Below are 27,037 nucleotides of genomic sequence, written 5' to 3' on the forward strand. Positions count from 1 at the left end.
ATTATTATTAAAGAACATTACAATTCTGTCTTCTCACAAATATTTTTTAAATAAATTGGCAGTATTTTTGTATGCTTTCCATGCAAGATCTCTAATGAAGAAAAATAGAGATTACTTTGGTTATAAACACAGGGGTTTAATTTCACTTTGTGCTGGAGGATTTCCACCTCAGATGATGGAATTGGAACCATTTAAGGGGAAGTTTCTGAAGTATTTCAGTTTCTGAGTGTCCAGACTGGACTAATGTAGAGAAAACTTCTAGTTTCCTTCCATACCCTAAAATTAAGGTTTTTGGAAATGCATTCCCTTGCCCCCATCTAATTTCCTACTAATTTTGCATCTAGTTGAAGAGGATTAGACACTTCCCTCTTTGTGGCCTTTCTGTGTCATTTCTTACGAGCTGGAGAGCGGAACAGCACGTGATGCTGCCTTTTTGAGGGCCAGTTATGCTGCTTTTACAGCATTTTTCAGCTCGTGACGTTCTTGATAATGAAAAATGTTCGCTGCCACTGACCTCGCGCAGCTTTGTGTACCTCTGTTTGCAATTCCTTGCTTTTATTTCTTTTCCCCTCCTCTCCTTCTGCCTCCAGCCTTTCCGTCATGGCCCTCGCAACCCTGGCTTTCCCTGCGGGCTGAACGTGGCTTCCCCCCCGCCACGCCTGGCTGGTCTGACCCCTTCCGATCTGGCCCCTGCCCTTCCCGCTGCTCTCTAAACCCAGCAGCAGGCTGGAAATTGCAGGGACCATCCGTGCTGCTGCCCCCCTGGGGATGTGGCCGAGCGGGGGCTGTCGCTGGGAAGCAGTACCACCAGTAGAGTATTTTCCCCTGGTGCTGCCCTGCGAGGAGAGCCAAGTCACCCTTCAATGAACTTAAACCCCTGAGTCTTCACTGAAATACCTTTTTTTTTTTTTTTCTTTTTAATGACATCCCAATAATTTCTTAAACAGCTGGTTTGATGTAGACACAAACTGTTGCTGCAGCTTAAAATTAGTTTTGTATTTGATCTGGCATAAAATGTTGGAGCAAAAATAATTCCCGTTTTCTTGCCGGAGGCTTTCTCTCGGCCGGCTGAAAATGGCATCCAAATTGCAGCAGGAACCCGTAGCGTCCCCACTCCCAGTGGTAGCTGACGTACAATGGCAGCTTTCCAACGTGCTTGCTTGTCCCTTTTGCAGGTGTAGCAATGATGCAAATAGTCAGCTGCCCGTATGTAAAGACAGTCGCTACCACCAAGACCGGTAATTTTCAAAACCATCTTAGTTCGTTTTGTCTGTAAGTTGGCATGGTAGTGAATGTTGTTGTTTATCTTTTATTTATTTATTTGCTTCCCCAATTGAATGAATATCTATACTTTCTTTTCAAAACCAGTATAAATGCAAATATCATATTTGGCCAGGAAATAACTTTCCCAAATAACTGTTAGTGTTAGCTTATTTTATACAAAAAAATCCAGTAGAGTTTTCTGTAATCATTGAGTTCTGTAATAACTGTGACTCTCTTCATGCCCATACCTCTTAGTTATTAGTTTCTTGTGTGTGGATTTTTGTTTTTCCTACTTCCACATGTATAGTGACATGATTGTGCTCGCATGTTGGTGTGCGTGTATGTGCGTCTTAGTATAAACTTTCATTTCTCAAATTGTGCATTTAAGAAAAGTCACTTACTGAGAATATTTTATGGCAATGTGTAATGTGTGCTTTTCCATTAGTTAAAAAGATAGACTTTACCGTATAACGCTAAAGGCTCAAAATTATGATCTTGTAGTTCTAGTCCTATCCAATTTGTTTTTCTAGAACTTGTCATTCAAAATATGTTCAGTATATCCATTTTGTTGGGATGAGTAGAGTAATAGGATAATGTGGCATTCTGGCTTTCTTATCTTTGGATTTTTACTTGCCATTTTCTTTAGGACTTGAATAAAATGGTTTTTTTCCAATCGGTCCACAGTACTAAACAAAATCTGAAATAGTTTCATTCTCATCGGTGTTTATCCAAGGCTCAGAATTAATGTTAACTTTTTTTAAGTCAGGATTTAAGATTTATCAGAGTTCTGCTCTGTATTATATGGCTCAGATTCAAGCCACTGTCGTCTTTTTTTCAAGAGCAATAGCATTATCTTTTAAAATGACAGCATAATTAAACAGTGGAGTAGGGTTTTTTAAAAATAATTATTTGCTACAGAGATCCAATAAATATTTTTTTTTTTTAATAAATAGAGCACTTCATTTTGAAATATTAAAGCAAATGTCTGAAAACTAACAAGCTTTGCGCTGTGCGGAATTGCACATTATTTAAAATAAAAAACTTTCTAATTTGCCTGGGAATACGGCATTGTAATACGATTGTAAAACACAGGAAGGAAAGCTAGTAACAGTGTATCACTTTACAACTTAATTTTTGAAAACAGTCTTTGTATTTATTTCTATAGGTTGATTATTTGTAAATGAAGTCAGTAAAGCAGTAGGGTTTGGTTCTTAGGTAGTTCATTGTCACTTACTGTTTTCTTTCCTCTACTTTTTTTCTTTTGCCTTTTCCCCCTTCTCTGTCCAGGTGTCCTGCCAGGCATGGCCCCCCCCATCGTGCCCATGATCCACCCCCAGGTTGCTATTGCCGCGTCACCCGCTACCTTGGCCGGAGCAACCGCAGTCTCCGAGTGGACCGAGTACAAAACGGCTGATGGAAAGACTTACTATTATAACAATAGGACTTTGGAGTCAACGTGGGAAAAACCCCAAGAACTGAAAGAAAAAGGTACTTTTTTCTTTTTTTAATACAGCTGCATTTGCTGCATTAAAAACTTTGCTTAGACGATTAATGGTTGGGCTTGAAAATGCGAACGAGAATATTTCTAATCCCTTATCTCCCTTAAGAATATTCTGAAATCCTGATGATGAGTATCCATTTGAGTTGGAAAGTTATCGTTTCTTTGTTTCCCGCTGTACTGGAAGAGTACTTTGTTCTAGAGTTGCTTCAGAGTCCTGTGACGCTTGAGTTAAACGTGTTTCCACTCCACTAGAAAATAAGAACTTTACGTACTCGGGTGTTTGAGAAGATCCCGATTGCAGAAAGATAGAAAGTGAGGGGAAATTCAGTTACCCTAAAGACTGAATACCAGGAAAGAATGAAGATATTGAAATGCTGAATTTCAGATCTTCAAAAACTAAGTATATAAGCAGATGTGGAATATGAGGACAAAATAAATTACCTGCCCCTGTCCGCAGCTCTAAGTCATATACTAGTCTGTGACTTGTGTTTAATTGAACCCGCGTTCTATCCATGGGTGGTGTTATATTGAAGAGAAATTGTTCTTTTATTGTAAATAAGAAAGAAGGGGCAAACATCCCATGGCTTTTATTCAGTTTATAAAATCTTTTAGGAAAACAAATCCAGTTGGACCCAAAGAGTTCTTCCTTTTACTGTCTGTTGAATTTTTCAGTTACAAGAAATCTGTTTAGAGAAATTCGGAACACTTACACAGTTAGTTAGTTTAATACTCATCTTTCTAATAATTCAGCTTTAAATAACAGGTCTTTTTACTGTGGTGAAAACATTTAAGACAGCAAATATTGGTTTTGCTGAGCAAAGATTGTACATTTCATAATTTTTTTTTTAAATGGGTGCAGACCAATCCTCAGATGATTCTGCATGCATTTTCTCTGATTTTTATTTTTTTGTCAACAGCATTTCAAGTCTGAAAGTTGTCTTCAGTATTGCACTGTTGGTTGATATTTTTATTGGTGTTTCGTCTGTTTCTGTTCGTACATTTAATTAGCTTTTTAATATAATAGGCTGCCTTACAATATTTCATTTTCTACTCCCGGGTAGATCTTGGTCCAGGAATTAATCACATCTTTATAAGCAGACACTGTAAAGCCCAGGAAGGACAGAAAGTGGTGAAAATACGTTAAAAATAAGTTTTGTTTTGTTGTTGCGCTTGGAAAATCGTACTGATAAAAATAAATTTGTTGTGGTTCTATAATGGCTTCTTAATAATACTAAGGAAAGTTCTATCTTTATTTAGAAAAAATGGAAGAGAAGATTAAAGAGCCAATTAAAGAACCTACAGAGGAGCCTTTACCAATGGAGACAGAAGAAGAAGAGCCAAAAGAAGAACCTATAAAAGAACTTATAAAGGAGGTAAAAGACGTTGCAACCAAATAATCAGTATCGCCATTTTGAGTCCTACATCCTACAGGTGTGGCTGCATCTGTAGCCAGGCAGATTGACGGGAGACATGGTTAGTACTTTGAGTTCGGAAATTCCTGGGGGGATTTTGAAAGCCTGCCTTTTTGGGCTCATAGCTTATTTTTTCCCCTTTTTTAAATTAATTTTTTTTACATAAGGAAAAAAGGATATTTAAAAGAAAAATGTACAGAGTATGTGAGTTAAGAAATTAGTAAGGACATGGAAAAAAGTTAGCTAATTACATAGACATGATATTCTCTCGCCAGTTTTAAGGTGTTCAGAAAAATGAAACTTGTCCTGAATGTTTGAAATCTTTAAATTAATAGCTTATTTTCTATTTCTTTACTTCTTTATTTTGAACAGTTTTGAAACAAAGCTTGCACATTCTCCATGTGCTATAACTGATAAGTTTAGCCTGTTAGGAACACATGTCCTAGAAAATGACTGTGGTATTTACACTGCAGTAAACAAAATTAACTTTTTTTCTTGTAAGGCATTTTGTCATGCTGAGGAAGTATAGTTCTTGAAGATGCTAAGGTGTTTGAATAAAAATTAGAGCTTTTATTCTGATTTTTGTGAACTTCAACATAGCTCAGTAAGCAAAAGCACAGAATTCAGTTGCTGGTTTTTATTACCAGTTTACTTTTGAGGTAGCTGCTAGTTTGCTTATTTATGCTACAAAGGTTATTGCAGATTTTTGACTGTTTCATACTCCATGTCTCATTTTTCAAGGAATTTAATTTTAAGAATAAATCAAAACTTCTTTGTGAGAAACCTTTACCCCTGTATTCAGGCCTTGATTCGAGGATTCATGCAGATCTAGGAAGGCATTTAAATAAGGTTTCATTGAAGTCAAAAATTAAGTAAATGCTTAGAGGTTTTCTGAAGTGAGACTTTTGAGTAGCAGTTACTTTTGAAATGCCAATGCTTCTGTTTTACGCATGGATGAAGTGCAATTGTGAGCTGTTTGTTTGCATTGTTTCAAACTACATTTGCTTGTTTAAAATAAGTTAGTTACTTTATAATAAATAATTAGCCGTCTGTCGTTGCCTGAATCCTATTTTTTCCTCGAGGAGCCAAAAGAGGAGGAAATGACTGAAGAGGAAAAAGCAGCTCAGAAGGCCAAGCCAGTTGCAACCACTCCTATCCCCGGAACCCCATGGTAGGTAGCGGTTTGCCCCGGGGCTGCTACCAATGGGACTGACGCAGGCTGTGCCATAGCCACTGGGAAGGCTGCAGGGGAGTTAGAACAAGTAGTAGTGTGTGAAGAGTCTGTTCTTGGTGTGCTTCTGTCCCAAATAACCTTGGACTCCGCCAGCCAAGGCTGCTCGTACCGTGCCGACATCAGGATGTTCAGTGGTGGGTGTGCAGCCTTCCTGCCACATGCCGACTCCAGTCCCACCAGCTACGTTAGCAGTAGAGATTTCATATCCCAGCCCCCTTCATCTGCCACTGATCCCTCCTGATCTGGTATGAAATACTGGCAAAAAAAAAAAAATAATCTTGGACTTCTTTTGCCCTTATGCCTTGGGGAATAAACTGGCTGCTGGCCAAAGCAATTTTTTTTTTTTTAATTTTTTACTTGGCGTAGATACTCATCAGTGTGTGCGTGGGCGTATAACGTCACAATGGGGTTACTCTTGCTGTAATAGACATACATCATCTTTGTGTGTTTGGATGACCAAGGTAAAAATCTTACTGATGGGAAAGGGATGTTGTTTTAATTTTTAAAATTTAGCCATGGATGCTTTTTCATTAATGTTTGATATTTAAAACTGTCTCCCTTCAAATTATCTCTGCAGTTCTTTCATCCCGTCACTTATAAAATTCTGGCAAGATCATTGCTTTTTCTCATATTTTGCGGGGCATGGAAGAGATGAGGTACGTTTTATCCCAAAATCTGATGCAGCTGTCTAAAACATTTTTCTAGAGAAGAACTGAGTATGCTGCAGCTCCTGATAAAAATCAATTTTAAAATTGCATTTCAAATCTGCTGGCAGAGAAAAGCAATAGTTCAGTGTCCCGTTTGGACAGTAGGAATGTCTGGTGGTTGCGCAGTAAGTGTAACCTGCGTCTGTCTGTGACCATTGTGCTTGCTTCGTTCTCTGGGTATGGTACCAGCTGTACAGAATGAATAAGCCAAAGATAATCCAAGACTTTCTGTCTGTCTGTCATTCCTAGGTGTGTGGTGTGGACGGGTGACGAGCGCGTGTTCTTCTATAACCCTACCACTCGTCTGTCTATGTGGGACCGACCAGATGACCTAATTGGAAGGGCTGATGTGGACAAAATTATTCAAGAACCTCCTCACAAAAAAGGAATGGAAGAAGGAAAAAAACTTAGTAAGAGTAAACTTATTGCCTTCTGAAGAAGTTTGAATATAATTTATCAGTTATTTTGTGTTGATTTCCAAAACTAGTAATGTCTAAATAAGTGAGAGAAATGTAAGGACATATTGAAAAATGTATATAGCTTTGGAATTTAAGAAGGCTGGTGGAAACGCAGATTTCTAGAGTCTTTGGAAAAAAACAGTCTGTTGAAGAAAGTAGATACTAAGATAGTTGTTTTCTTTTTTTTTTCTCAAAATGCCAAAAAGAACCCCCACAGTTTTTACTGACTAAAGAAAGGGACTGTGTTTGTTTTATAAGCAAGAGGAATTTGGGGGCCCGGAAAGATCAATCATAATGTAGTCAGAGGAGAGCAAAGTGCAAGTAGGTAACCAGGAGATCCAAATGTGCTTCATTAGACTGTTTAGCCTGAGTTTTTCTCACTGGAAATAAGAGGTCAGTGTTTGTCATTTTAAATCCAAAGTTGGCCACCAATCTGTTAGTCCTGCCACCAAATTCCAGTGCTGTTATTCTGAAAGTGACCGAAAACGGTGTATTTTCCTTTGTCAGAATACATTGTTGCTGCTCACACTGGCCTGGCTTTGCACAAGGCTTCATTTGTAAATTACAAAGCTTTCATAAATATAAAATCTAAAGCATTATTGAATTCTCTTACAGTTAGAGAAGAGCATGAATCTACAGAGGAAGCAAATGAAGATGAGCCTATTAAAATTAAAAAGCGCAAGTAAGTTTGCCTTTTCAATACTAAGTGCTCTGTGTAGATAAAATAACCAAAGTTTTTCAGCTGAGCAGTGTCTACCCTGTTGCATTCAGCAGAGCAGAACAGTAACGGGTAGGACTGGTGAACACAATCGTCAACTTTCTGCTATTTTACCTTAACAGCTCAAGCATTTGATATTTCTCGGAGGTAGCTGTAATTCATGTATAGAGGAAACAGCATCTCCTTTGGAAATGATGGAAGTAAATGGTACAAGTTGGTGAATCCAAGGGGTATTTTGAGTGCAGTTTATCTTAAATAATCAGCAGAAGCAAACTATTTATCTAGCTTGTTAATTTCTGTACACAAGATTTTGTTGCCAAAAAATCCAGTCGTCTACATTTTCATAGCAATTACTGTTTCCCCTCTATTTTAAAGGTATAAGATTTTTGTTTTGGTCTGTTTTGCCTATTGGAAGCGATATATGGCACTTCACTCTATGTACACACACTGTTTTAAAAGTGGTTCTACCATTTTATTTGTTATTGTGTACTCTGAGGGATGATCATAAAGCTGTTAACAATTAGCGCTTTCAGTTTGTTTGGGATGAAGCATATTTCCTCTTAGTAAACATAAAACAAACGGCACACTCTTTTCCAGAAATGCTTTGGTGGATGGGTGAATGTATCCCTTGCATTACAGCACTTTCTGCTGTAGTGTTCGTAAGGTATTCTCAGTTTGAACTAACTGCCTTAGCCGTAGTCTTTTCACAGGGCCTCATGGTCTTGAAGAGGAGGTAAGAAAAATTAGTGAAGTTGATGTAAAATCTATCGCCCATCTGGCGAGACCATTGCATACAACCAGAATCTGCGAACTTCTCAGAGTCGCTTGTTGGCACTGATGTTACTGAGAATACCTCGGTTCCTGAAAGCATTCGTATCCCGGTCTCAAAGAACAGCTTTCATGATTTCTGAGCCTATGCTTCTGAAGTAATCAGTTGTTATATCCATTCTGTCCTGGTGCAGTTCAACTTGTAACCTACAGGGTTGACGTATTACTGCTCAAGTTACGCTGTATGTTTAATTTTTTTCAGGAAAGATGATAACAAAGATATCGATTCGGAGAAGGAGGCTGCTATGGAAGCTGAAATTAAAGCTGCTCGAGAGAGAGCCATTGTGCCTCTGGAGGCTCGGATGAAGCAGTTCAAGGACATGCTTCTAGAAAGAGGGGTCAGAAATCAGTGTGTGTGTGAGAAGGGGAGAGAGGGAGGGGAGGTTCAGGCAGAGGTCTCAATCCTTAGCGAATTCAGGAACTGTGGGGCTTTATGTAAGGAAAACAATCTCATCCTTGCTCTGAGTAACAGTTGCATTTCATACAAGACTCCATATTTCAAAGAAAGTTACAATTATAGCAAAATTTTGATTTCTAAGTAACTGAAATTAAACAGTATCAAGCCAGATTTTTTTTAAACTTTTTTCCAAGTTAAGTAATTTCCTAATTGAAAGCTGCCCCTGAAAATTAAGTAGAGCACACAAACTGGACACATCCTTAGTGTTTTTGGAAATGTTCCTACATGAGGAAAGCAGTAAGTTCCGCTGTAGTCTGTACACTCTTATCCTTAAATGGAAGACTTTTTGGTTTTAGTTAACTAAATTTGAAATCTGCTTGTTACCAATCAGTTTTGATAGATAAATTAGGCTATTAGAATATAAATTTATATAGTAACTTTAAAAAAAAAATTGAAGTAGTTCCAGCTGCCTATGCAACTTTCATTTAGTTTCAATATCTGGATTTTATGGGATATTTTTAATAAAGCTTATTTAAGATGAGCTGGGACGTGTTTAAGTCTCTTCTGTAGCAGAACTGTTTACGCCCACAACACTTCGAAAAGCCATAGAGCAGGCGCGGGACATGAGAACATAGAATCTCAAGGCTTTCTTCTGATGTACTTTAATGTCACACAGTAGTAGTAATTAAGTGTGTGTTATTATTTAGTAGTTTTCATCCAGTTCGTGTTGAAACTAGCTGTCAGCGTCCATGATGAAAACATTAGGATGAGTTTGTTTCCCTCTTTTCATCAGATGTCCTGTAGTTTTCAAGCAAAGCCGTACAACTTCTGTATATTTGAGGAAACTTAACCATTAGTTAAAATCTGACTTTTTTTTTAATTAAAGGTCTCTGCTTTTTCAACATGGGAGAAAGAGCTACACAAGATAGTTTTTGATCCTCGTTACTTACTTCTCAACCCGAAAGAAAGAAAACAGGTAAAAGAGAAGTCAAATTCACATCCCATCCAGACACGGCTACTTTGGCCTTTATCTAAATCCTCAGTCCACTGTTTTTGTTCCTGCTCACCTTCCAGACTAATCAGTATTGCAAGGGATTTTTGATATGATATGGGTTTGTCTGGAAACAAGGCAGCAGCAAGAACAGAAGTGAGTTGATAGTTTTATTTTTCCTGTGGTTGGAAGATCTAATACTTTAACACAGTGAAAGTTGTATGCGTACAGAGAGCTCCCAAAACCTGAATGAAATGGTGAGAATCATCAGTGTGTCTTCAAAATATTGTCATAATGAATAATCTATCTATTTATTTAAAAAAAAAAAAGTGGTTGGGGAAAAACTAAAGTGTCTTTTCATTTTTAAGCAAGTTCTCACTCCAGAAGCTTTTCTTCAAATGGATGTAGGGAAATAGAAATATTCAAGAATACAGGAGGTTGCTCCTGTCTTAAACTTATGACCCAGAAAATGTTACCATAACGTGGATTTGTAAGAAACTTCTTCCCAGGTCTCAGATTACGTGTTTAGATACAGTACGCTACATGTTCAGCAGATTGGAGTAATTTGCATATTCAAATACAAAGAGTCCCTAGCCCTTCTTTCTGCCTCGTCTGTGCTGGCTCTGTGGCGAGAGGAGAGGAAACAGGAGAAAAGGAAAGAAATTGAAGTTTTCCTTCCTCTCGCCTAGAGCTTACATGGCTTCAGGTTTGTATGTTTTATGTTGGTGACTGGTGTTCCTGTAGGTATTTGATCAGTATGTGAAAACTCGAGCAGAAGAAGAGCGCAAGGAGAAGAAAAACAAAATAATGCAGGCCAAGGAGGATTTCAAGAAAATGATGGAAGAAGCAAAGATTAATCCAAGGTAGGAGCTTCTTTCTCGTTCGTGTGCATAAGCTCTGTTAGAACCAAGTATGTTGGGTGGTTTTGGGTAGATTCACTTCTTTCAAAATGGGCAAAGAGGAGAAAAATGATTGGATATTGTTGAAATCTTATTTTGCCTGCTTGTATTTACCTAACCTGTGGAATAATAGAACTTGGGATTTATAATGATTTACATATTTTAAGTCATTTTGAAGATATCCCCAGCATGCTGTTGGGATTGGGAGAAAGGCCTCACGATCCACCACGAGTTTTCTTTAATAACCCTATTTCTTCTTAAGAATATTAGTCGTCTCTGAGAAGTACTGGGGAGGTTTCTTCAGTTTGGAGGGGGCTGAAGGGATGTTTTTCTGTTACAATGTATGTTAATAGCAATATGATAGAATGTTCTGGTTGCTTTAGTATAGAAATTACTACATACCCCTCACATCAAGACCTACTCGCAGTGATAACAGCGAGGCGATGACAGTGAATGTACTGACATTCAAGATTTTATTGCTAGAATTGTTTGTTTCACAGCTTTCTCACATAGAGTTCATGAAATATGTGCTTATGTCACCAGATGAGCTCTAAAGCGTTCTCTTTCAGCACCTCTCGGCTTATCTGGGATTAATTCTTTTACAGTGAAATAACAACTCATTTGTTTCATTTCAGCTTAATTTTTTTTCAGTGACCTGTTTTGGAAATCTGGTGGAAGCCAGTGTTATGTTAACTTTTAAATTACTTCAAATCTGATTAATAACTCTTGTTTAAAACACCTGCCTGCTCATTTAATAAGGGTGTCAGTTTTGACGGGAGTAGGCTGGGAAGAACGGAGGCATGGAAATGGTTTAAGAAAAAGTTCATCAGTAATAAGCTTAACATATAATTCAGAGACTAACATGGATTATTTTGTTGGCTTGAGTATCCTCAGCTTCCAAGATATCTCCGATGTGTCGTATTGGGACTGACTCTTATCTGGTTATGGGTTGGGGTGGGAAAGAGAGTTCCAGCTGAAATACTGTCTTGTTTAATCTTATGCTTTGTCTTCTGGTTTCAGTGTTTGTCTAAAGATATTGCTGTACTTCTGTGAGTGCCAGACTGGTTTTTTATCATCTATCTCAGTCCAACATGCTCAAGAGTTTGTGTTCCACTTCTCTTAAACAGCTCTTGTTCTTCAATATAGCTGTACATTCACTTTCTGATCTCTTTGAATAAGCTACCAAATTCTCTTCTTGTTTCAATTTACCCTACAGCAACAGTAGGCTGGATTTTCCAAGTCTAATTATTTCCATGCTGTGATGAAAACATTCGTATGATTATAAGTGTCTCACGTATTCTTGGGGCCAGATTTGCATCAGAGCTTGGAAAAAGCACAGTAGTGGTTTTTTTCGAGGTAAGTGGCAGTACTATATCTACTGCACAGATTGGAATCTGGCCCTGGAGGTGAGAGAATGGTCAGGGAAGTGCTATGGGGATCATGGGTTGAAAGCCCAGTATTGCTGCGTCTGCCCATAGTGTTTAAATATTTTCAACTCCGTGTGGTTTAAGATTAGGCTATACAGTGTTCACAGTAGAAGGAAAAACCGATTCAGCCAGTGTTCTATTGTGACTAATACCAAAAGATGATTTTCTTGGTGAACTCTTAGCATGGTTTGGCTGCAAGTGAATGCACGTAAAATTTTCAGTTTCACAGCTGTGAAATACCTGGACAGACTGGTGGCTGAACTGCTAACCCACAAAAAAAGAAGATTTTTGTAGACATCTGAGGTTTTTTTTATTTCTTCTTCTTGGTTGCATTGTAATCTCTCTTCCTACACCTGCACTTTCTGCAGGTAGCTGTATCCAACCAACCAACCAAAACCCCTGTAAGTCTCTAACAGTACCTTTCATGTGTGTGCCTAAACTTGACTCCTTTCTATATAGTTCATTGATCAAGCATCTCTCTAGTGAGACCATAGGATGTTGCCTTTTTTTTTTTTTTTTTTTAAATTGTGCTCTGGCATGTATTCTAGCAGAAGTATTTCTCTGCTGAACCTGCTTCCCAGCAAAGACGGCTCTGCCAAATGAGTTCACTTGCCATTTTGTTGCAGAACTACTTTTAGTGAATTTGCAGCCAAGCATGCTAAAGACTCGAGGTTCAAGGCAATTGAAAAGATGAAAGATCGAGAGGCCTTGTTTAATGAGTTTATCACAGCGGCAAGAAAGAAAGAAAAAGAAGATTCGAAGACCAGAGGTGAGAAGGTAAGGAGACTTTTTTAGTTCCAGCAGCGTGAATGGTGTGAGCCCGAGTGAGATGGGACAAAGCCAGTGTGTGGTGTCCAGTGAGCCTTCTCTGAGACACGGTCCTTCTCTTTCCCTAGAGGTTTTACGATGTAAATCCTTCATGGATGTCCCTTTCCTCTTTCTGAACTAACTGGTTTAAGTTAGAGTGTACGGAATTGAACTTACATTTATTTGTGAAGCCAAGTTTACTTAAATAATCACACTTTTTTTGTTTACCTAAGCAAGTAACATGATATTCTTAACTGGAATAATGCCTGATTTTTATGTTATTTTTTTAAAGTTATATTATCCTGAAGCATTAAAAGGAAGAGGATTCTTGTCCTCCTGTTTGGCTGGAAACCCCCGAACTGGCCATTACCTCTGTTTTCTCAGTGGAGGCAGTAAGAACTTGAAAGTCTCTGTAGGGCATTCCGTTTAAATTTCAAACAGCTTCCATATCTTCTCTTTCTATCTAAAAGCTACCACTTTAGTGACTTTTTAATCTTTCAGTAAATATATCCTATGTATAAATTGCTGCTTATTAGAATTAAAGGTCAGCTATTAAAGATTAATGAATTCCAAATGTCATTTGACCGTACTGTCAATAGGAGGGAGGAGGCTTTCCCCGCTGGGGAAGAGGGCTCCCATGGAGGTGGCATCAAATATTATCAGCGAAATATGCAGCCGCTTACTCAAATGTCCCTGTGTGTTGTGTGAATGGAGAACATGACCTCTAAAGCCTAATCATTTCTGACATTTTAAAGTCTGCAATATTTATTCTATAGTATAAAGTTATTGCAAATTTCACCTACTAAGAATGCTTGCAGAAGCGAAAATGCTGAATAACAGGTTAGATTTGGGGACAATTTCGTTATTCAGTAAGTTTTGCATATTTTTTTAAATCTAGTTACTCTGGTCTAATTTGATTCTGTACTCGATTTTTTTCAAATGTTGGCATTGCTGATAGCTTTTGATAAATGATTGTGCTTTCAGAGGAGAACTGATGTAGACATTTACAAATTGTATTTTGATTATGAATATGGAATTTTAAAGCATTCTTGCAGCTTAATAGTGCAGTTGAAGACTTTTAAAAAAAAAAGTAAATATTTGTTTTGTTGTTGCATGATTGTTCTAAAGTTGAAAAGTTAAAAGAAGAGAGATTGTGTTTGTTTGCTTTTGAAATAATGTTTTTTTTTCTCCAAAAGCCTTTTGTAACCATTTTATGTATTCTGTTTTATAACAAGTGGATAGACTTTACAGTTATGTGCTGTGCGGCCTGTCAATCAGTTCAGTCTGACAGCTGTCAATCACTGACACGCAAATATTATGGGATTCCCTAGTGAGGAAAGAATTGGTATCTCTGTGTGGTGACTTTAGCCTCCCGCAGTTCCGGTACTTTACATTTTTTTAGTTTTTTTCCTTGTGAAGTGATGAGAGTTGTACCTGCAATGTGTTAACTGCCAAAAAAAAAAAAGACTTCTAAATACACCTGAAATATTTTCAGTCTTATTTTCCTTTGATTTTGAAAGTGCTTAAAACATAAAAGAAAATTTAAGGCATTTAACCTGAAGCTTTCTCAGTCTGTTTTAAAAGTCCAAAATCTTTATTTAAGAAGGATCAACTTTACAGAAATCTTTAACGTAAGGGTTTTAAATTATATTATGTTTTGATTTTGCTTTGTTGAGTTATGGCTTATTGGATGGTGATGGAGCAGCCAGCTTTTCAGATGGTTAGTTTTATTCATGTGGCTGACTTCAGTGAGTAGAAACAATGCCAACACTTCTCAGGTGAGAGATGAGGAAGGACCTCTGGATTTGAGGATATTGGGGAAGGGACTATGAGCTGGTAATGTTGACCAAGCTGCTCACATGCTGTCCCAGAGCACAGCAGTATCCCATTTCTTCGAGATAAGCTGTGCCAGCAGATGAGCCTGATGTCCCACCTGGCGTAGACTTACTGAAACACAGAGCTGCAAACATCCTGCAGCCCGCTGTGCTGACGGCTGTCTCATCTGTCATCTCTCCTGGTTCAAGATCTCTTAACAGTTTTCTTATGTAATATTCATAGAATGGTTTGGGTGGGAAGGGACCTTTAAAGGCCATCCAGTGCCACCCCCTGCTCTGGGCAGGGACACCTCCCACCACACCAGGTTGCTCCAAGCCCCGTCCAACCTGGCCTTGAACCCCTCCAGGGATGGGGCAGCCACAGCTTCTCTGGGCAACCTGGGCCAGGGGCTCACCACCCTCACAGCAAACAATTTCTTCCTAATCTCTCATCTAAATCTTCCCTCTTTCAGTTTAAAACTATTCCCCCTCGTCCCATGGCTCCCCTCCCTGATCCAGAGTCCCTCCCCAGCTTTCCTGGAGCCCCTTGAGGGACTGGAAGGGGCTCCAAGGTCTCCCCGGAGCCTTCTCTTCTCCAGGCTGAACCCCCCCAACTCTCTCAGCCTGTCCTCACAGCAGAGGGACTCCAGCCCTCCCAGCATCTCCGGGGCCTTCTCTGGCCCCGCTGCAACAGCTCCGTGTCCTTCTGCTGTTGGTGCCCCAGAGCTGGAGGCAGCACTGCAGGGGGGTCTCCCCAGAGCGGAGCAGAGGGGCAGAATCCCCCCCTCGCCCTGCTGCCCACGCTGCTGGGGATGCAGCCCAGGCTGTGGGGGGTTTCTGGGCTGCCAGTGCACGCTGCCGGCTCATGGCCTGCTTTTCCTCTTCCCAGCACCCCCAAGCCCTTTTCGGCAGGGCTGCTCTCCATCCCTCCATCCCCAGCCTGTGCTGGTACCAGGGGTTGCCTTGACCCAGGGGCAGGACCCTGCACTTGGCCTGGTTGTAACCTCATGAGGTTCACATGGACCCACTTTTCGGGCCTGCCCAGGTCCTTCTGGATGGCATCCCATCCCTCAGGAGTGTCATTCTACTTAGTCGAGGTAGTTACTGTGTATAGATAAACTAAATTTGCAACATGGTAGAGCTGTGATCTTAAAAGATTATTGCTTTCTGAGATGTTTTTATCTCAACAGCAGGCAGGAGCTGGGTGGGGGTGAGTGCACGGTGTCCACGGGGGCCAGGGGTTCTGCTGGTGGCACCTGCAGAAGCATCTCCCTGCAGATCATGGTGGTGCTCCTGGACCTGGGTTTGTGTTGCTGCTGGTGCCACGGGGCTGACAGCGGTGTTGGGGGTGTGCAGTTTTTATCCTGTGGAATATGTCTATGTGCATATGGGATTTATGCAGAAACTTGGAGATACCCTTACTTTATAGACTTCTGTAGTAACGTCTGGGAATTGTGTGATTTTTAACAAATATTTCTGATGCCATGGCTTAGAAAGCTTCATATTTTTGATACTGCATGCATGTTTTAAGATGTTTTGAAACAACGTTCTTAATTTTACAATGAATAAACGGTTTGCTTAGCGTTTTGTTCAGCTACTTTAAGAAAAATTGATAGTGCTTTAGACATAGAGCAACTTCCCACTGTCACTAAGCAGTTGTTTTCTAATCTCTGCTTACTACCGTAATCTCTCTGTTGAGATAGTAAAGAAAAAAAGCCTATAAAGCCTCTTATGTTTATGTGTTAATATTGTGAGGAACTAAAATTATCGATGGGCAAGGCTGCAGAATGTTGGTTCTGGTCTTCATTTCATTCTTGCATTCTGTAACTAAACACAATTAAGAGCATCGGGATGAGACAGTTCTCTGGCAAGCCAGAGTTTGGCATCTGTCCATCTGATCGCTTCCCTTGTGAACCGCAGTGTTTTGCAGCCAAACCAGGAAACTGGTTTTCTTTTTTATAAAGGGATGAGGAGTGGAGATAAAAAAATGAACGGCCAGCCCTTCTCTGAGGTTTTGGGGTTTTTTAATTGGTGTGCCATAAAGCCGGATTTTATCTGTGTCCAGCAGGGTTGGGGTGCTGTGAAGGCAGCATGCTGCGCCTTGCCTGGGGCGTCCCCAGGGTCATTCCCTGGCCCCTCGCCTCTCCGGAGAGATGGAGGCTGAAATGCCAAACCAGACTTTTGAAGCATAAAGTGGTAGAAATAAAAAGGAGAAAATACCTAGGAACTAAAGTGCAGCAGGAACAGGGAGATCATCTACCCCAGAAAAAAAAAGAGGTGTGATAAAGACACAGTAGCTGCTGTTACAACTGCTGGTTCTGGGAGCCTGGATGAAAACGTGTTGCTAGTTGTCTAGAGATAAAAAACCAGTATGATTGATCCTCTGCCAGCCCTGTGCAATGGCTGTTATGGACAGAGTGCTGACATGCCATTTCCAATTGAAAAAGTAGACTGAAACATTTCCTTAAACTGTTACATATGTCTGCATATCCATCTTACATGTAATTTACTTAACTACCATATGTGGATAATTCTTTATTGGTTAGATCCATCTTAAGACACTGCTCTTTATCAGCAGATCCAAGTATTTACCTCTGTTCATTGTACACTTGGAGGATGAATCTGTAAAAACTTGATTTGTCTAGAGCCCTGTTTAAAAATGCATAGATTCTCTAGTATCAACATGCAAAATGCTATAATGTAGAATCAGTAACTTGTTACTTTGAGAGATATATGTGTGTGTATATATATATAAAAGCTCAAAAAAGAAGTTTAAATTGGAGTAAAATAATAAAAACTGTATCGGTTAATCATTCTTTAAAGAATACAGTTCATCTTAGATGTAGCAGATCTCTTTAATATATCTGCTATTGCAAAATTGTCCCAAGGGGAAGTGAATTTTAGATGCGGTTATGTCTAAATCCAGATTTTTAGTGATTTCTCTAAATTGTAATGGTATGTAATAGTAATATGCTTCCCTCTGGAGGTAAGTTGACTCCTTTTTTCATAAGAGCAAACTGTTGGGTATCAAAGTATCTTTCTCAAGTATTGTTTTTCTCTTTCCATCTGTAAAACAGATCAAAATGGACTTCTTTGAACTGCTGGCTAATCACCACCTGGACAGTCAGTCTCGCTGGAGCAAAGTGAAGGACAAAGTAGAGACTGACCCGCGGTACAAAGCAGTGGATAGCTCTTCACAGAGGGAAGATCTTTTCAAGCAGTACATAGAGAAAATAGCTAAGGTATGCTCGTGATGTTCAGGGAGTGTAACTTTGGATGTTCTGCTGGTCACATTGCTGTTAACGTGCGAGGTAACTAACTAGAAGATAAACTAATAGGCACTTTAGTTCCATACTAAGGAGAATTATATACCATCAATATTTGTAGAAGCACCCCAGAATGACCGCTTGAAGCGTCGAACTCCCATCCCTGGCAGTGGTGCTGCTGCAGATGTGCATGGTACACGTATGCATGTGTGCGTACACCCACGCAGTACTGGGGAGAATTTATCCAGCGGAGTAGGAGAGGCAGAGACTCCTGTAAAGACATTGATTGTAAAAATGGCCATAAAACTATGTAAAATACAGACACCACATTGATCACACCACATCTTACCAGGGTGGGCAGTTTCCCTTTGCTGTGATTTGTTTGTAGCAGCTGAGCTGCCTTCAGGAATACAGATCGTTCATACACAGTTCCTTCGCTGGTTTTTCTCTCTTACTCCAATATTGCTACCTTTCTCTTCAGGCAGTTAATGGTTGAGAATGTAAAACTGGACTAACAAATAGTGATTCCACTCTCCCCCTGCTCCCCCATTGTTCAGAGTTTGTCACTGTACGCAAACAACGTGCTCCTGAGAAGAGTTGTTGCGTGATCAGCGCTGTGACCGAGCTTCTCCTTCCCCTGTGTAAACCCTGTAGTGCTTCACCATAGCCCTGGGAGCAAAATTTTGTAATCCATAGATCTCGGATCACTTTGAAGTATTTTGTTCCAAGATGCCCTTAGTTTGATAACCCTCTAAATTTACTTACCTGTCTAATGAAAATACGAAAGGTGGTGTGTGTTGTTCGTATTGAGAAAAGTTTGTTCTTACATTTCAGAACTTAGATTCTGAAAAAGAAAAGGAGCTGGAAAGGCAAGCTCGCATTGAGGCAAGCTTGCGTGAACGAGAAAGGGAAGTGCAGAAAGCTCGTTCGGAGCAAACCAAGGAAATCGATAGAGAACGTGAGCAGCACAAACGGGAAGAAGCGATACAGAACTTCAAAGCGCTTCTGTCTGACATGGTGAGATACAGACGGGTTCTCCCAGCTTGTCCGGGCATTCTTTTGGTAACTGTGGCACTATGGAAAAGCTTTTGGCATTTGTAGTTAAGTTGATATAGAAATAGAATCCTGTTGACTCCTTCCCACTGCCCTCCCCTCACTGTTGGTAGTTGTGTCTTGGAAGAGAATGCTTTGCATTTAGGGTTCATGCTCCGGCGTCTTGCCCAGTAATTAGCGGATAGGAGCATTCCTCTGGGTGTCTCTGGAGTCCCACAGGTGATGGCACATGTTCAGTCGTGCTACTGTAAACTTCTGTATGGCTGTTGGAAAATTAGATATTGTTGAGTATTAGGAATAGTCCCCTTATTTTTGCGTTGTCTCTCTCCGTACTCCAAACACAGCGCCTTTGTCGTACCGTTTCTCTGCCGTGTTGTGTGTTTGCTCTGTTCTCGTCCAGTTGAGCAGGGAGAGAGCAGTTCCTGCACGGCCAGCGTCCTCTTGAGAGGACAGGATCAGCCAAATGAGTTTTCACCAACACATGTACTATGCCCTTGCTGCCTGGCGTAAGGTACAAAATCCAAACACGTTACTAGGGCTCGGTTCCACACGTCAGCACTGCGATCTTTCTAAGGGACAGGGTAGGAGCAGCTCAGCGCTCTGCTGGAATAGCCAGGAACGTACAGCAGCAGCTCCTCGCGGCTGCTCTGTGGGCTAGAAGCAAGGCACTGCAACCTCCTGCTGTCTCTTTGGCATTAATTGTCTCGGAGGCTGCCTTTCCAGGCTGCTTACGGTTAATGTAGGATGTTATGCACAGAGGAGGAGGGTGCTGGATTTTTCTTTTTGAGAAACTACTCAGCCAGAGCAGTGGGGTATCTCCTTCTGCATTTGAACTGATGCAGAGCAATTCCTTCTGCCACTGCCTCTTTCACATTTGTGAGGAAGCTACTACACTCTCTTATTGAGAAGATGATTTGGTTATTGTTTTAATTTGAACCTTAACTTAAGAGAAATTTAAAAAAAAGAAAACAAAACCCCCTAAGAAGTATATAAGAAATACCAGTGAACTGTAGAAAAATGTTTTAAAAAAAAAAAATAAAAAAATAAATCATCATTTGGATTAGGTGCGTTCTTCAGATGTGTCCTGGTCTGACACCAGAAGGACTCTGCGCAAAGATCATCGATGGGAGTCTGGCTCCTTGCTAGAAAGAGAAGAGAAAGAGAAGCTCTTTAATGAACACATTGAAGCACTTACCAAAAAGAAGAGGGAACACTTTAGGCAACTTCTGGATGAAACTTCAGCGGTAAGAACTGTGTATATTCAAACTTCAAATCTTTGCCTATCTTTTTCTGATTTTCTGTCACAGCATCTGATTTGTTTGGTTTTATTTCCAGGGCCCTTTTGCTTCACCACTGTCTCTTCTTCTTCATAGCAAAATTTGTGCATTATGTTTCCTTACGTGTTCACCTTGAGTGTTATTTCGGCTTAACATAAAGTTCATTTACATTTAAACCTCTAACCAGTGATCTTTTTATCTCCTGCAGGATGTTACATTTCTTCAACACTGAGCTATTTGATAGCCTTTACTGTATGGCACCTTGCTCTTTCAGATATCTGTCTGTTTGTCTTAATGAATATCAGTATATAATCTTACCAAGTTCATCTTTCTTGATGTTCTCCTGCTTTATCTTGTGCTACTGGATCTGCACTTTTATTCTGTGTAATGCTGTGGAAATGCGTCGCCTGTTCTGTGTGTTGCGGGGGTTTAGTGAGACTCGCTCTTTTTCAGTTACGTGCCAACTTCAGGCAGCTTGCTTTTTAACCTGCAAGTTTGTACCTCATTTTTAATGCATTAGTTGAAAGTGTGTAGAACACTAGACAGATTTTTGGCGTGATGAAATAAAATGACAGACAGGTAACTCTGAAGCAAGTTTTCTGTAGGTAATTTTTAACAACACATTCATATACATAAATATGGACTAGAAAAAGACTTTGGGATGTAAATTATGTTTGTGAGGACTTTGATCTGAAAATGCCATCTCAAAATACTGAAGAAAAGTAAATATATAAAATCAACTAATTAAAAATATGAATGTAGTAGTATAAATAATCAAAACCCAACACTTAAAAATACAGCAAAGACTTTGTCAGTGGGCTCAAGAGATATTTAAAAGCTTCAGATATAGTCATATTTACATTCTCTATTCTTAGAATATAATTCTCTTTTAATTTAACTATGTTTTTAATTTAACTATTTTTGCTTCTTTTGAAAGATAACTTTAACATCAACATGGAAAGAAGTGAAAAAAATCATTAAAGAAGATCCAAGGTGCATTAAATTTTCTTCGAGCGACAGGGTAAGCGGTTTGCGTTGCGGTTGTGTAGTGCAGGATCCGGAGACAGCAAGTTAATGGCTGCTGAAGTGATTTCTGCTTTGTGTGAACAGAATTATTATTGTTTTAAATAAGAAATATTTTTTAAATTAAAAATGTGAAAGATAAGCAATAATTACATGTTATTTTCCCGTATGTTCAGTGTGTTGTTGCATTAAGTAGTTGAGCTTATAACACTGAATGCAGATTATCTTTTTTCTTTCAGAAAAAGCAAAGGGAGTTTGAGGAATACATTAGAGACAAGTACATTACTGCCAAAGCTGACTTCCGAACACTATTGAAAGAGACCAAATTTATAACGTACAGGTCTGTAGCGTAACGTCAACAAAGCACTAATCTCTTTAGTGTGCTTTTCCGTATAAATGGCAACAAACTGATGCCTGGTTTTCCTCCTAGCATAAGTTGCTAAGTTACTTTTAACAATCTTCTGTAATCTGTCAAAAAAACCAAGTCTGCAGCAGCTAGAGGCCTCTTTTTGCTTTATTTTGACATTGCTGCTGCTGACTAACAAGTAGTGAAAATCCAGCCAGCGCAGGTGGGAGGTTCTCTTTGCTTCAGAGTAGTGTCCTGTGAATGGCATCTGAGCTGCTGGGCTCACTCATCCGTCGTGTCTGTACCAGTCCTTGGCTCAGACTCTGGAGGGATCAATACTGAAGTGGGGACTCTGTTTGAGGACCTTAGAGTAGACGGCAAAGAAATATTGGTTCCATTGAAATTTTATAAAAAAACCTTATCAATAATTTGCCTGGTTTCTGTGGGAGGATTTCATCGAAAGGGTGGGCAGGTTTACAAAGCAGTTGGCTTCTCCACTCAGTTTTGGGGGATGGTGAGGCTGATACACAATCTTGGGTATGGACCAAAACAAGTTTCCTATCAGAAACACAAGTTCACCTGAAAAGGAGAAAATGAAATTAAGTTCTTTGGATCCTAACGAACCACATGGCTCCCTTGCGGTCAGCACCGTGGTGTGTTGTGGTTCCGGGTGGTGCCGCTGTCGGTGAGCAGGATGGCAGTGTGCCGAGCTGGTCAGTCAGTCAGGCTGGACCGTACCTGAGACTTCCACATTCAAATTCTAATTGTTTGCCTCATTTAGATGCTGAATTTTTGTCCCCTCTAGGTTCTAGCATTTGTGTAGTTCAGGTAGTGCCAGACACGAGTCTTCCATGGTGCTTAATTAGTGTAGCACAAATGTAGGCAACAAGCCTTTATTTCCTGTGCAGAGAGTGCTGTTAATGAGCCGAGTCCTGGCCTAAAGTGGCATCTTTCTAGCTAAGCAGATACCCAGCTCTCCGCACCCTTTCCCCGCTTTGCCTTTCCGTTGGCTCTGCCGGTGCTTTCTTACGATGGGGCGGCTTCTCTGCGCCCGCAGCAGCCTCCCCCGGGAGCAGAGGGGGCTCCACGGTGTCTCTGCCTCCCGAGGCTCCCCCAGGTGGTAATTCTTGCGCTTCCTTTTCAGATCCAAAAAGTTGATTCAGGAGTCAGATCAGCATCTGAAAGATGTAGAGAAGATATTACAAAACGACAAGCGCTACCTGGTACTCGACTGCGTACCAGAGGAGAGACGCAAACTCATTGTGTCCTACGTAGATGACCTGGACCGTCGGGGCCCGCCTCCACCACCCACAGCTTCAGAGCCTACAAGACGAACAACAAAATAGTTACAAAATACTCTTAAGTCAAGGGTATCTGTTAAATCAAAAAGCTTGCATGAGCCATCTGTCAGGTTTATACATACACATTACCGTGAATATATTGCAAAACCATCTGAGGAGCAGAGGAAGAAGCAGCATTTGTGAACATAAAATGGTCTCGGGTGGGGGGGAACCAACAACAAAAAACCCACATTAAAAGTATTTATGAGTCTTCTTGGGGCACGACTGACAAAAATCTGAACACGTGGGCCATGTGTGATAACTTCAGATCTCGGAGCAATGCAGTACCTGTATGAGGTGTGGATGTCTGACGCTTGGAGCCATTCTCAGCGGTGTCATACGTGTGAGTCTTAAGGATGAGCGCGCTTGTGGTTTGAGCTCGTGCTGCCTGTGTGCCACCAGCGTCCCCTGGTCACCCTCCACCCCTGGCTGGGGAGGTGAAATGCGGGCTGATAGCTTAAATTATTGATTGCTGAAGGTCACGTTCTGGAAACACAAGTCCCAATTCTGCTTGCTTTCACCCTTCTAAATGGAACTAAATCCATTAAAGCCAGAGTTAGAACTGAGAGAGGAGAACTAGGACTCAGAGACCAAGTTAAACTTGTTCACAGGTCTGCTTTGTTCCTTACCCTATCCATGAATTAGAAGCAAAATCGGGTCGCTCTGCCCAAGTGAAGATTTGTCTAATAATTTTTATTCAAAGTTGGAAACGCTTGGTAAATAACAGTGGTTACTGGCGCAGAACAGGACGGTTGTATAAACACATTTTTATTTACGATAAAGTGATCTTTACATACTTCTGGATTAGACTGTGGATTTCCCCTCTGGGCAATTCTTGTAAACTATACTCCTGTTTTGAATGTTAAACTTGTGTTTCTAAAGTTTAATTTTGAAATGTTGGGATTGTTCAGTTTATGTATTTGAACTACAATAAACCAACCCTTTTTATATATGGATTGTACAGGCCTAATACCAGTTTTTGTTGGATTTTGTTGGACTTGTGAATTTATGAGTAAAGCAAACAAATGAAGTCCTATCGCTTAAATTCTTGGCTGTGTTTGGCAAAAGAGTACCTGAGGCACTGTGCAACGTCGGATTAAACTTCAGCAGCCGCATTCAGCGCAGCCTGCGTGCAGCGGGGAGCCGAGGAAAACCATTTCCTAATTTAGTTCTTTAGTCTTTTGGTTAAATAGGAAATGGGGGTGTCAAAGTATTTGCTTTTATTCTGTATTTGACATGGGTCTCTTCCTCTGAGTTGAGGGGTGGGGAAGGATTGATTCTTCCAGGAAAAACTGATATTTTATTCTTTTCCAGCAATGGCTGTTTGGGTGGCCAGCCACTGGGACTCGCAGTCCGAGCACCACGAGAGAAGGCCGTTCACAAAAGATGTATACAGCTTGGGAGGGGTTTGTGCTGCTGCCATCTGAAACGTGGTGCTCGTAGTGAGAAGGTACTCCCTGAGCTCAGGGCGAGCATCCCTCCGCTCCCTCAGCGTGGCGGTGCCCAGGCCGTGGGAAGCAGCGTTGGGCGATGCCTGTGCTGGGGGTGGAAGTGGAGTGAGGGCAACTGCAGCTTGTATAAGGCCAAACAACGTCAGACCCTCTGGGAAGGGTCGTTCCTGCCTGGAAAGTACAAGAGTTAAACTCGGGCTGCGCCTGCGGGGCAGCGGGGGGACGGCGGAGCTCCCGCGGACCCACCGTCGCTGTCGGACCTGGGGAAATCCCATCCTGTGGCTGCTCCTGACAAACCTGTCTCAGCAAGGTAGACCCTCCGCATAGTTTCCTTAATTTTAACAAATTCTCCATGTTGTATTTGAATGTCAGATGTCTTAAGAGTTTTGGATTGCCTGCTTCAGGCAGACGGGTTTCACGTTTATTTATACACACCTGAGGACAACAGGGAGGGACATGAGGGGGACATGAGGAACTGGTCCAGGAACCACGCAAGGTTCCTGCGTACAAGGTGAGCAGGAGCAGTTTTGCCAAGGACAAAATGCCAGAAGGTTTTTGCTGTGGTAACAGCAATTCAGAAAAATAAGTGAAAAACTCAGAAAAAGCACTCAGGGAGTGTCCCTGAGCTGGACCCGTCCTTCGCAGGCTCCTGCCCACAGTGGAGCCAGGCTCTTCAGCATAAAATCTTCATTTTTGTGAACAAACTAAGAGTCTACTAAGCCACAGCGTGGGGAGGTTTTGGCAGCGAAGGGTCAGGGGACTCCAGCAGACAGCAGCGATGCGGACACACAGGTCAGCTCATTTCTACAGCGCAGGGTCCTCTGCCCCCCAGCCTGCCCCGTGCCCTCCCGTCTCCTCGAGTCTCCGTGGCCGCGTCTGGCATGCAGAAGGTGCCCAGAGCAGGACACTGGTGATGGGACTCGTGGCGATGCGCCTGCTCCCCGTGAGAGCAGGACGTAGCCCTTCTCTGCCAGTAAATGAATTTATTTTCACTCAGCTTAGCACATCCCTGCAGGAAGCCATGCATTTTTTATGGCTGTTTTAAAATATGGTTAACTTGTTCATTAAATGAATAAGATTGCTATTAATTTTAATTTGTCTTGTTTATGGAGACCAGATGTTCATTAACATTTATTTATCTGCTTATTCTGTGGATAAAGCAATTATGCGTAACGTGCCGGACCCCTGGTGGGGGGGTGCTGCCGTGGCAACTGCAGCGATGCTGCTGGAGGACACACTGGTGATGCAGGACATCGCGGGGCACAGTCCGCTGTCCCCCGGGAGCAGGGACAGTCTGTGGGATCCTCATCCAGAGAGAAGGTAGGGTATTGGGGATGCTGGCAATGTTTTTAGCCCCTTTCCTGTCGCAGCCTGGCAGGTCCCTGGCCCGGCCCTGCCATTGGGCTGCTGCCATGGCCGAGCGCTCGTAACGGGCTGGCAGGGCAGGAGTTCAATCTAGGCAGGCTTGGGAAAGGGAAAGAAAGCCAGATTTTGAGAAGCCGGGCTCCTTTCCGGGGTAAGGGGCCTCAGCCTGTCACCAGCAGCAGAGCCAGTCCCAGTCCCGGGGTTTGGTTTCTTTCAGGGCTGTGTCGCCGTTTCTGGCTGCAGAGCAGAGACCCGGCACGACTCGGTGGTTTCTGCTTCGGTCTCCTGCTCGGGAGCCAGCACCGAGCCCGGGGCCTCCCGAGGGCTCTCGGCGAACAGCAGTGGCCAGGAACCCCTGACCCTGCTCCTTCCCCCGACGCGGGGCTGGCAGCACCAGCACCCTTCGACGGCCGCCACAGCTCCAGGGCTGTGTCACCTGCGCCTCTCACAGCTGCCAGGGACGTTGCTAGCCCTTGGGGACATTCCCAGCCCTAAGGGCAGCTGGGCCACCAGCCCTGCTGTCCCCTCCACCACCCTCAGCTGCCCCAGGGCAGGGATCAGCCCTGGGGGGACACCCGGCTCCCAGCAGCAGGCGTCACCTCAGCAGCGCTGTTCCTGTCACGTTCTTCACCTTCGTTCCACAAGCTTTAGAAATTAGTTATTTTCCTGTGCATGGCATGTGGCTGCAGAGGGTCCGGCCGGGCGAGCAAGTGCCTTCGCCACCACCTTTCACCGAAGCCGAGCCCCGCTTGGGTGCCCAGCACGACCCAGGTGTGTGGGAGCGAGCCAGGGGGCCACAGCCAAGAAAGCCACGGGGAAATAAGTCCTTCCAGAAATGTGGGAAGAAAAGAGTATTTATCATGAACTTTGTGATTTTCCTTTGCCACCGCGGCTCGCTGTGCTGCGGGAGGGAGGCTGGCACGGAGCAATGATGATGGTCAGTGGCTAATGGCAGTCACAGAAGTCTAATTTTAATTAATCACATCTCATCTTCACTTATGGGAGCAAGCAACAACTTCCAGTCCCAAATAATCTGATAATCTGTTTAAAATTTAATTTTGAGCTGATATGCCCTGGTTTTCTACGGCTATTTCACTGCTGTGCCATTGCTGGCCCGGCACAGGCGGGCTGGCGGCAGAGCAGGGTGCTGGGCTGCGCAGGGGGGTGACAGTGGCCAGGGGACAGGGACAGCGCAGACATGGCCCTGAACCGGCTCTGCAGCGAGGGGGGAGCAAGCCATGAAGGGGAAGGGAGGGTACATTCCGTGGGACTCTGACACAAGACCGTTTGAGTACTGTCCAAAGGGCCTGAAGGCACTTGAAGGCCATGGGGAACTTGGGCTGTCACCAAGAGAAGCATCGGGGACGCGGCTGTGGGCCCCCCCATGCCCCTCGCTGGGTGCCCAGCACCCTTGTGCCTTGTGGAGGGCTCAGCACCTGAAGGGGCCATGCCACAACCTT

General features: G+C 42.1%; 1 protein-coding gene across 5 annotated transcripts in view; it reads left to right on the plus strand.

Moving 5' to 3' along the window:
• TCERG1 (transcription elongation regulator 1) overlaps positions 1-23,711 on the plus strand; it is a 34,971-nt gene extending 11,260 nt beyond the window's left edge. For 2 of the 5 annotated variants that reach the window (XM_054217325.1, XM_054217328.1), the window contains exons 6-21: positions 1,176-1,238; positions 2,551-2,751; positions 4,022-4,137; positions 5,259-5,347; positions 6,367-6,527; positions 7,191-7,257; positions 8,324-8,459; positions 9,405-9,494; positions 10,254-10,372; positions 12,462-12,612; positions 17,534-17,698; positions 18,557-18,739; positions 19,840-20,019; positions 20,990-21,073; positions 21,315-21,415; positions 22,566-23,711. In XM_054217325.1, the coding sequence (XP_054073300.1) occupies positions 1,176-1,238; positions 2,551-2,751; positions 4,022-4,137; positions 5,259-5,347; positions 6,367-6,527; positions 7,191-7,257; positions 8,324-8,459; positions 9,405-9,494; positions 10,254-10,372; positions 12,462-12,612; positions 17,534-17,698; positions 18,557-18,739; positions 19,840-20,019; positions 20,990-21,073; positions 21,315-21,415; positions 22,566-22,767 (2,108 nt within the window). In that variant the 3' untranslated portion in view covers positions 22,768-23,711. The remainder of the gene's footprint in view (positions 1-1,175; positions 1,239-2,550; positions 2,752-4,021; positions 4,138-5,258; positions 5,348-6,366; positions 6,528-7,190; positions 7,258-8,323; positions 8,460-9,404; positions 9,495-10,253; positions 10,373-12,461; positions 12,613-17,533; positions 17,699-18,556; positions 18,740-19,839; positions 20,020-20,989; positions 21,074-21,314; positions 21,416-22,565) is intronic. The other 3 variants (XM_054217327.1, XM_054217329.1, XM_054217326.1) reach the window with 2 other exon arrangements.
• Positions 23,712-27,037: the final 3,326 nt, after the last annotated feature.

Source organism: Rissa tridactyla, chromosome 11 (assembly GCF_028500815.1).
Source record: "Rissa tridactyla isolate bRisTri1 chromosome 11, bRisTri1.patW.cur.20221130, whole genome shotgun sequence".
Classification (NCBI taxonomy): domain Eukaryota; kingdom Metazoa; phylum Chordata; class Aves; order Charadriiformes; family Laridae; genus Rissa; species Rissa tridactyla.